General features: G+C 43.8%; 1 protein-coding gene across 2 annotated transcripts in view; it reads left to right on the top strand.

Annotated features, from left to right (window-relative positions):
* LOC113407462 (BMP/retinoic acid-inducible neural-specific protein 3) overlaps positions 1–11,218 on the top strand; it is a 290,599-nt gene that overhangs the window by 142,156 nt on the left and 137,225 nt on the right. Inside the window, exon 2 of one of the 2 annotated variants that reach the window (XM_026656015.1) lies at positions 2,168–2,358. The exons of the other annotated variant lie outside the window; for it this stretch is intronic. Coding sequence (XP_026511800.1) covers positions 2,168–2,358 — 191 coding nt within the window. The remainder of the gene's footprint in view (positions 1–2,167; positions 2,359–11,218) is intronic. 2 annotated transcript variants of the gene reach the window in all.

Genomic DNA, 11,218 nt, shown 5'->3' with positions numbered 1-11,218 from the left:
GGGGGGGAGAAATGTGGCACGCCGGGGAAGGAGGCGGTGCTGGGGATTTGGGGAAGGGGTTCGGAAGGGGTAGAGTTGGGGTGGGGCTGGGGGCAGAGGGACATGAAAAAGAAAGGGGAGGCGGCCAAAAATTTTTTTGCTTGGGGCGGCAAAAATCCTAGAGCCAGCCCTGCCCTCTCCAAGGGTTGCAGCTGTCTGTAGGTGCCTGCCTTCCATGCCTTCCTCATTCACACCTCATTCATTCAACAGGGCAATTGATTACAAAGTGGGGGGAAGATCTTATTTTACTTCTAGCAAAAAGACATTTTTCTTTTACCTTAATTATACTACCTTAGGGGCCCACTATAACATATTACCGAGGTTCAATACTGCTGTTTCGGTGGGGCGGCGCTGGGGAAGGAGGATTTTTATCCGTGGGGCAGGTGGCGCGGGGGTGTGTGTTTCGGCGGTGCTGGGGGGGTTGTTTCCGTGGGGCGGGCGGCGCTGGGGGGGGGGTTGTGTTTCGGGGGGGCTGGGTGACGCTGGGGGGGGGGGTTGTCGGAGGGTTTCGGCCCTCAGCTATTTTCTGTGGAGTAATATGGCCCTCACCGCTTTACGAGTTGTGCAGGCCTGATATAATCATCTCTGTCCAAGCACAACAAAGTGGTATGTAGGATTTGGGTATTCAGTTATTCAATAGGTAGGGCTTACGTCTGTAAGACAAAAAATGTTTTGTTAATTTATTTTGGTATTAACTTAAAGGGAACAAAATCCATTTCAATAGTGCAGGAGCAGTCGAGATTTGTGATGGTACATGTTGTCACAGCCTTATGTCTGCTTCAGAAGAGAGTACATTTGTGGGAGACAATCTTTGAAAAAAGTGAAAAAAGGGTTAAAGTGATTTCTAAACTATGGTCCATGGACCACTGGTGTTGTGCACTCTTTCCTGATGGAGAAGTTTGTGACTCCAAATAATTTGGCAAATAGAAAATAAAGTGCTATTTATCACATGACCTGTCCCAGCCATTCTAATTAGTTAGCCATTTGCCTTGCATTTTGTATTACAGCCCACAATCTTTATTGCATTTTGGATTTTTTGTATTATGAAAATATAAGTCATCTCTTTATTTAGCTGGGACCTTCTGTAGGGGTTTTCAAACACTCTGAAATGAATTTTTGCTTTTACATGATATCATTTCAAAAGGGGAGGGGGAACCCATAATTGACATATCCATCCAAGTGACCCTAAAAAGCAGCCCATATGTTATATCACTGTAGTAGCCACAAACCAGACCATGACTTTACTCTGAAGCAAAAAACAAAGCAAGACAAAACCAAAACAAAAGCTCTTCATAAAGGCAAAGCTACTGCAGACATTGAGAAATAAAAATAGTCCCTTGATTAGATTTTGAGGACAACATGTCCTTTTGCTAATATCTCTCTGCTGCATCTTAATTGGTAAGTAAATGAATAAAAGATGTGTTTATTACTGCTTAATTGACTTGTTTGCTTTCATTTCTATCACTGATTTATTTTGGAATGGGGGATGGGTGCCTGTTGAATATGGTCTTTGAATTTGTTTAGCTTCATCTTTACATAAGAAAGTGCATTATGTTGCCAAGAATCTGATCTGCTTGAAGAATATGTTTCAAAATCAGGGTCAAAAGTGCCGGAAACTTCAGCAAGATCTCTGCTTGGCCAAATGGAGTCTGACTGTGTCTTTCTAATGCCTTTAAAGTAGTGAGCTAAAGTAGACAGGCGGATTATTGTGCAAAAGAAATTGTGCTTTTAAAAATGATATTTTTAATTTCCTTTACAAAGTGCTAACAAAAAAACTGAGTTTATATTGAACTTTGTATAATTCTGAATTTATATTCAGTGCCTAACAAAATCAAGTTGTTCTGGAATTATGGTCACATCACAGGCTGAACAAAAGCAATAGAAACTGGTGCATCCTAAGTGGCTTATTTATTTCTTCTCCAGGTGACAATTTTGTTATGGAGTATTCCCTCCGTTTCTAATAAATAATACTCGTGCTTGTTCTATGTATATAATCCATGACAGAGTATCACAAGCAAAGCTTGTTGTAATACATTGCCCCCAGCTAGGCAACAGAGCAATGTGCTTTGCAAATGAAAACATTTGTCTGAATGATGCATTTCTGAATGAGAATTGTTTTGTTTTACAGAGAGTTTGGCCGCTGGAAAGTAAACAATCTAGCTGTTGAAAGAAGAAATTTCCTTGGCTCCCCACTGCCTCTCGCACCTGAATTCTTTCGCAACATAAGACTACTAGGACGTCGCCCAACCCTTCAGCAAATCACAGAGAACCTTATCAAGAAATATGGGACACATTTCCTACTGTCAGCTACCTTGGGAGGTATGGTCAGTGATCTGAAAAAACTTCATTATGCATACAGCTCCATTATGAAATTAACCACAGACAGTCAGAGTGGGTATAAATTGCTACTTTTATGTTATCAATACCATTAATATTAAATCCTTCATTGAACTTTTCTAGCTGAGAACATAAGGCCTGACTGATCCCTGAAGGTCTGAGGTCTCTGTCTTGTATGGAAGAGAGGGGCTCAGCTACCTCTGCAACATCACTTTCTCCTTGCCTTGGATTCAGAGTGGGGTCTCACTGGGTTCAAAGACCCATGCAAGGGAGGAATTAGGCAGTATGCTCTCCATGGGAGGAAGAGGTAGGAGAATGGTGAAACCAAGGAGATGTTCATTGTTCCTTCCCTTTCTCTGAGAGATTCTCTGGAAAGATAATACAGCCTATGCTGTATTGCCATTTCACAGACCACACTGTGTGGTTGGGAAACTCCCTTCCTTAAAGACAGACATCTTGTGGTGCAGCCACTAACTGCAGAAACCCTCTCTCTACTGTTGGAAATCGGTGGATGGGCCACCAGGGGGACAGAACCACTGTAGAAGCACAGGGCCTACAGGCAGATGTATCTGTGGACTGGCCTTTATTCTAATAGGGAGGGAGCCTTTCAATGGAACAATTGGGGAGAAACTCTAAAAGGAGAAATTTATGAAGAATTTCTTTTCTCTAGTCCCCTCCCATCACTTTTCCTGTGGGAGGGTCCAGTTGGATCCATAATTTCTTTCATGAGGAATGGGAAGTGATGCCTGAACAAAAGATTTTTAAAATATTATGAATGCTACAAGCCAGTACTCAAGCTTGAATGTAGGGTGCTTCATCTTGGGGTATAATTATAACCTAATGTTCTCTAGAATTATTATAAATCAAAAGAGACAAATACACTAACCATGGCCCACACTTGAATGGTCAATGCTTAAACATCATTTTGCTCACCTTATGTTCAATCAACCACCACAAAACCATTTTATTTGGACATTTTTAAACATTTTTGCAGAAATTCAAAGGCATGACATTTTGCATTTTTAGTCAAAAATAGTTCTATTTGCAAGTGAATAACATACACATTTCCAATTTTTCAGTTATGAAATTTGGAAATTGGACAAAACAGTTGGCCTACAAAACAATGAAGTTCATAGGCCCAATTCCTCATTGCATCCATGCTGAGCTCAGTTATGATACTGGCTCGGTTATGATACTTTGATTCCTGGCAAGATACTAGACCAAATTACTAAACAATAAGTTTGTAAGCACCTAAAGGATACTAGGAATATAAGGAATAGCCAACATAGATTTGTCAAGAACAAATCATGTCAAACCAACCTAATTTCCTTCTTTGACAGGGTAATTGGCCTACTGGCTAGTGGGGAAGCTGTAGACGTGTTATACCCTGATTTAATAAGACCTTTGAAAACAGTCCCACATGACAGTCTCATAAGCAAACTAGGGAAATGTGGTCTAGATGAAATTACTGCAAGGTGGATGCACAACTGGTTGAAAAACTTTACTCAGAGTAATTATCACTTTTCATTGTCAAACTTGGAGGGTGTATCTAATGGGATTGCACAGGGGTCAGTCCTGGGTTTGGTACTACAGTACTCAATATTTTAATTGGTGTCTTGGATAGTGGAGTGGAGAGTATGCTTATAAAATTTGCAGATAACGCCAAGCTTGGAGGGTATGCACATCCATTGGAGGACAGGATTAGAGTTTAAAATGACCTTGACTCATTGGAGAATTGGTCTGAATTCAACAAGATGAAGCTCAATAAAGAGAAGTGCAAAGTACTTCATCTAGGAAGGAAAAATGAAATATTCAACTACAAAAATGGGGAATAATTGCTTAGGAGGTAGTACTTCTGGAGGATACTTCTGTGGGTTATAGTGGATAACAATTGAATGAGTCAACAATGTGATGCAGTTGCAAAAAAAGGCTATCATCATTCCGGGGTGTATTAACAGCAGTGATGTATATAAGACATGGGAGATAATTGTCCTGCTCTGCTGGCATGAGTGAGACCTCAGCTAGAGTAGTGTGTCCAGTTCTGGGTGCCACACTTTAGGAAAGGTGTGGATAGATTGCAGAGTCCAGAGGCAAACACCGGAAATGATAAAAAGTTTTAGAAAATCTGACCTATGAAGAAAGATTAAAAAACCTGAGCACGTTTAGTCTTGCGAAAAGGAGCTTGATGGGGGACATGATAAGCATTCAAATATGTTGAAGACTGTGATAAATTGTTCTCCATGTCCACTGACGGTAGAACAGGAACTAATGGGTTTAATCTGCAGCAAGGTAGATTTAGGTGAGATATTAGGAAACACTTTAAGGGTATTTAAGCACTGGAATAGGCTTGCAACGGAGACAGCGGAATCCCCATCATCGGAGATTTTTAAGCACACATTGGACAAACAATTGCCAGGGATTGTCTTGGTTTACTTGGTCCTGCCTCAGCTCAGAGTGCTGGACTTGATGACCTCTCAAGGTCCTTTCCACACCTTGATTTCTATTATTGTGTTCTGGGGCAGGTCTTTAAAAAGAAAAAAAACATTTGGTATCCAAGGGAGGAGAAAAAGCCAACATGTTGCCCCAACGTATGTTTCATGGGGACCATAATTGACTCTTCATTCACAAGACACTTCTTCCTTCACTGCAGGCAATTGTGGTGATGGGAGAGAACAGATCCCCCAGGCCCACCCTGGCTAAGACACTGGGGGTTCTGCCTAGGGTGACCAGATCGCAAGAGTGAAATATCAGGACACATTAGGCGGGGGTGGGGGGAAGACAGCCACAGGTGCACAGCCCCGACTGGAGACATGAGAGGGGGCGCACAGCCCTAGGAAGCTGCAAGAGGGGTGTACGGTCCCTGCTGCAGCCCATGCCACAAGCCATGGGGCAAGGTCTCATGGCCCCAGCTCCAACCCCCAACAGAAGCCACGGGGACAGGGGCACAGGATCCTGGTTGCAAAGTCAGACCCAGTTGCAGGGCCGGGGAATGAAGGGTCCCAGTTCTAGCCCTGGCTCCAGCTCCAGCCACAGTCACAGTGGGGAGGCCCACAGTCCTGCCTTCAGCCCCAACTTCAGCCACTGACAGCTGAAGCAAACTAAGTCACAGAGGTCTGGAATCAGTGAGTGTCATGGTCCCCCTGACTAAATTATAGACTTAGTTGTAATCCATATTTAAACATACAGATTTATTTGTACACTAAACAAACAACAGGGGTAAAGGGCAAAGTTTTTTATTCAGTCAGTAAATCAACTTCACAATTTGCATACCTCTCAGACGTGCCAGAAGTCTAGTACTTCTTGGATGACTTTGCCATAGTCATGACTTACTTCTGGGCAATCACAAAGCTGTAGAAGTCCTTGCAAATCATCCAGAAATTCATTTTGACAAGGGTTTCACTCCGCACCAAGTCTATGCTGCTTCGATTCCGAACATCAGTCCATGAATCTTTCATGATTGAAAATACACACTCTTTGTATGCATTGCTTACTGGTATACTGAGCACGTATCACACCAGCTTTGTCATGTTCAGGAATTCAGTGCTACCGTCCTTGTTTCTCAGCACTTGAGACCAGAATTCCCCAACTGAGTATTTTCCAGGCTCCAACTTGGAGTTGATGTCTTTGATGATTCAGTACTCATCATAGAGATGATCAAGATCCACTGTTTTCTGGAAGTTTACAGCTGTCACGGCCGCAGACAGATCCTTGTATTCAAATGCCCTATTAACTTTGATGTTCGAGCACTGGGTATTGAACAAGTAGCCAGTTGTTGAAAAATCAAATCATTTCTCCAAATATAGGATCAACACATCGTAAAATTTCATGAAGTCTTTCTGGAGACATGCAGCAGTGACAGGCAGCATCTCAGTTAATGCATTTTCAACTTTGGAGCCAAAGAATTTGTCATTCTTCCATTGCTGAAGTTTAATTCTCAGAGTATTCATTATGGCATACACCTAACATGCTGTCATACTCTCATTTTCCAAACAGAGCACAGTATCATTGAAGATTTTCAGGACATTCTGGAGGAAAAACAGATGCACATCAACTTTGCTAGGCCCCTCACTTTGTTCACTGTTTTCCATGACCGAGAACAGCATCCATAGAGATTTTGGGCACTTGTCACTGCCCAGGGAAACAAAGTAGCACTTAACAGCCTGCCACATATTTACAAGCCTATTTACAGCTGGGAAAAGACTCCACCAGCGTGTCGGAATGTGGCGCAGTAAGTGGCATACTCCATATCCACAAAGTCAAACATATTCTTCAGTGCTGCTACTCTCTTAGCAGAACTGCTGAAATGATTGAACATCTTAATCACCAGAGTCTCAATGTCAACTTGTAGGGTATTGCTAGCATGTTTCACTACGTTGTGCACAACATGGGCAGGGCAGTTTGCAGGCAAGCTATTTTTGTTTTGTCTTTTTAAATTCTGGTACACTGATTGTCGCTTTCCATAATTCACGTTTGCATTATCAGCACAGTAGGAAGACACTTTGTTTAGGTCTAGTTTGTGTGTCACAAGTTTTTCAGGTAATGTGTTCCTTATTGCCTCTGCAGTCTCTTCCCTTTGCTCATAGAAGTCTAACAGTTTATCGTGGACCCCATGTTCGGGTGTCCAGTATCTCAGCGATAAGGGGAAAGTTTTCACATTGCCCTTGTTAGATGCATCTGTGGCAACTGAGAAATAGGGACCGTCTGGCTTGCTAAGGTCTTTTAAAAATTCTGTTGAGAGCAGTGACAGCACATTTTTGATCAATGCCTCCGCTTTAGTCCGGCCACAGCTGAAATGCTTCACAATCATTGAATCTGGATACAAGGTAGGCGCAAGTTTAAGTTCACAGTCACACGAGTGATAGTTGATGAACTACTGTGTGGTAAACTTGAATTAGCTCAGCAGTGATAACCTTGTTACTGAAGGATTCATTTGGCCTGCTGAAAAAATGTGAGACCAGGGTATTGCTCTTGTGTCTTGGTGTTTTGTTCATGATTTTTTGAATTAGCATGATGCTTAACATCAGACTCACCGCCATGGCAAATGCTAAATTCCTTCCTGCATGCTTTACAAAAGGTTTTTGAATCACACTCATAGGATTTCTGAATCCAGGTGTAAGCGGGTTTCCTATTCTGTCCTGTATTTGCACTGTCTTTTTTGTTTTTTTGGTAGTTGACTCCTCCCTTGCCGTTGCCATTTCGGGTGGGGTTTTCGGCTGAAGACCGTTAGCTAGATAGCTAGTCACTGAAAAGAACTGTGTAGTCTCTGTGCTTCTTATGTGTTATTACGTGCCCACTGTAGTTTGTCCTACATTATGCACTGTGGTTCAGAATTGTAAACTACATATCCCTACTGTAAATTGCGTTACACCTGAAAACAACCTGAAAAACCAAAATTGCCAGTAGATAACAGCACAATCGGGTTTAATGGGACATTCCCAATCGACTAATTTTCTATTTCACTACCAAATTTTAATTTTCACCTGAATATCAGGACAAATGGCATCCCAATTGTACATCGGGGGGAGGGATAGCTCAGTGGTTTGAGCATTGGCCTGCTAAACCCAGGGTTGTGAGCTCAATCCTTGAGGGGCCATTTAGGGATTGGGGCAAAAATTGGGGATTGGTCCTGCTTTGAGCAGGGGGTTCGACTAGCTGACCTCCTGAGGTCCCTTCCAACCCTGATATTCTATGATCAAGCAGATGTACGCTGCCAGGTACAATCCCTGCTTGCCAATGTGGGTAAGTGAACTGGGCAGCAGCTTAGCAGTGCTCAGCCCCGGCCTGCCCTGGGTGGAATCAGCATGTGCAGAGGCAGGTCCCTCCTTTTCATTGCTTTGCCATGAGCTAGGTGGACCGGTCTGCACACACTCTGCTGGGGGGAGGATGCAACTATTACCTCTGTGGGGCACTTGCCCCTGCTTCCCCCATGCAAAAATAGGTAGTGAAAGAAAAGCTTTGAAATGGCAACTCTCCGATTCTAGCAGCCTCCCCCATCGAGCACAGAGCCGCATCTCATTTCAGAGCTGGCAGTTCTAGCCCTTCCGCTGCATCCACGCAGCTGGCTGCAGGGGACTCCCTGCCTGGCTCTGCAAGCCAGGTCTCCCTGCAAGCTGACCTGCCCAGTCCTTCTTAGGGGTGCCCCAAGTGCAAAGTGATTCCACTCCAGGATTGACACTCCAGGAGAGTCATTGGAACACTCCAGCCCTGGGGCTGGGCCGGAGAGGAGGTCAGCTGCCACCCGGGCTCAATTGGTTGGGGTGGGTTTTCCTCTGTTGTCGCTGCCGAGTGAGTTTCCCAGATGGCATAGCTTTCTGGGGGTGCTGCTCCTGCCCCTTAAAATAAATGGGTGACTTCAGTTCACTTTGGATCGGTTGGATACCAAAGCTCCTTCTCCAACAGCGGGTTTGGATATAGTGCAGTGCTAAGCCTGGTCACAAAGAGCTGGCAGGTGACAGCTGCATTGAAGTGTGACTTTTGTTCCCAGGCTCAAGGAAAGGGCAGTCTTTTCAGTACTGGGTTTACAATGGTGACTCAGTGGCGCCAGGCCCACACTCAGAAGGGGCCCTGGCATGGCCTGCTCCATTTGTGCTGTGCCCCCAGATCCCACCAAGCCTGCTGGCTCCACACCAAGTCTATGCTGCTTCGATACCAGACATCAGTCCATGCATCTTTCATGATTGAAAATACACACTCTGTGTACGCATTGCTTACTGGTATACTGAGCACGTATGACACCAGCTTTGTCATGTTCAGGAATTCACACCGCAGGCTCCTGCCAGTGGCCACTTCCCTAGTTGGAGGCAGGAGCTGCCCCACGTAAGCGCAGCCAGCCCGGGACCCCAGGTATGTGTGGTCCCGGACTGCAAACCAAAATATCGGGACAAAGGGCATCCTGACTGATGTACGGTCGGGACGCGGGACAAATAACTTAAAATCGGGACTGTCCCGATATTATTGGGATGTCTGGTCACCCTAGTTCTGCCTAAGTTCTCTGCTCTTTGCCATCCTTTTATCTCAGGAAGGCTGCTCCACAATATTTAGTCATTAAGCAGAATGACATTTTGTTGTGACTATTAGACTCCCTACTACAACTCATTCAAATATTGGGCCCAATTATAGTAGCTGAAAGATGCAGCATCAACAGAAGGCAGTCCATCAACAAATGGATTTCCAGCTAGAAAACATTTTTAAGCTACTTTGTCTGCTGTATATTCCACGTATCATTGCTCCATCTTCCTGAGAATCAGGCTACAGTTAGTCTGTTAAACTACAATTTTCAAAATGGGCCAAATATGTAACAATAATGGAAGCGGTGTACCTACATCCCTATGTCATGTTTTGGAAACTGATGGTTCAGTGTCTAACTAGGATCCAGTTTCACAATAGATTGAAGAACTTTAGGATAGGGGCTGTTGGGTGGGGGTGGGGGTTGGTTGGGTCCAAGTCCAGCTGCATTGCTCAGTGGTTAGAGTCTGTGTGGCTAGCAGTAGGGGAACCCAGGACCTCCCTGCTCCACCAGGTTCCAACCCAGGGCCGTGTGACTAGCAGGTTGGATATATGGCCTGCAGGGTGGATGCCACTAAGCCTGCTCCCTGGGTCACCTCGTACCATGGCCTCTATCCCTCCAAAGTCACAATAGAGGTTGGCTTGCAGACTCTTAGGTTCTCACTGAATGTGGGCTGGAGGCTCTTCTCCTTCAGTCGTGGCCCACCATTCCCGGTCTCCATGAGCTTTGGAAGCTCAGCAGCAGGGTCTGGTCCAGGCAGTGAGGAGTTCCTTTGGCCTCTCTGCAGGTGCTAACAGCATAGGACTACGCCCTTGCTCTGTTCACCATGACTGAGCAGGGTGGCTCCCTTTTAAGTTCTGCCTCCACTGTGAGGATGCCCAGCAGGTACAGCTGGGTAGGGCCTTCTGGGCCCAAAGCGGCTTGTTAACCCTTGGTTCCCCCATGTGGAGCTTATACACTCCATCATAGAGGCTTAGTGTTAAATACAGAGTATAAATTGTTCTGCATAAAAGAGAATTAGCACACAGGATTACCCAACCAGACATTACAAAGTGAAATAACATTTTAGAGATGCAGTTTTATTCCTTGGTGGGTGATTATATTAAAGATAATTCCAGTGATTGAGTATTCTTCTTACAGGGCAATCTTGTCAAAAGCCCTTATTCACCTGAGGAGTGGTTTTCTTTAATACATTTCATAACTGAATTCCAACTATATATTAATAAAATGACAGTAACCCTATTCTCCTTTGGCTGATATCTGAGCTCCATAACAACTGAAATGTGATCTTGGAAAAGAGCATTCCAGAAGTATGTTGAATTTCTGTGCCACCTTAATAATTTAAAACAAAACATTAAATTATATCATCATTTTAAGAAATAGCACTTCTGTGGCAAATACATCATAATTTAATTGACATCTAAGCACAACTTGTACACGTGTTGATCAGCTATCGGTTACTGACACTTCATTTGATACAAGACTTCCAGGATTGCTGGTAATTTCCCATAGCAAAGTGTGAGCTCTCCAGGACAGGGACAGTACTTAGACCCTAGAGGTGACATCCTGACTCCATTGAATGCAGTGGTAAAATGTCCATTGATGGAAATGAGGTTAGGAGGACCCTACATATTTGATAATTATTCAGAAAATATTATACAACACTAAAGTCCATATCCTGTAAATCCTCTTTGTGGGGGACCTTTGTTTCCCTCTATTGGAGTTCTATATCTGGAAGCTTTTCAGATTGGGGAAAAAGATAATTTTTTGAAAATGATTGTTCAACATTGGGTCATGTACTAGAATTCTGCTAATACAGAGTAAAAATGATAGGGC

The sequence above is a fragment of the Terrapene carolina genome, unplaced genomic scaffold (assembly GCF_002925995.2).
Source record: "Terrapene carolina triunguis isolate 2854851 unplaced genomic scaffold, T_m_triunguis-2.0 Scaffold211, whole genome shotgun sequence".
NCBI lineage: Eukaryota > Metazoa > Chordata > Testudines > Emydidae > Terrapene > Terrapene triunguis.
The sequence above is the reverse complement of the archived record's forward strand: the minus strand, read 5'-3'. Positions and strand labels throughout refer to the sequence as shown.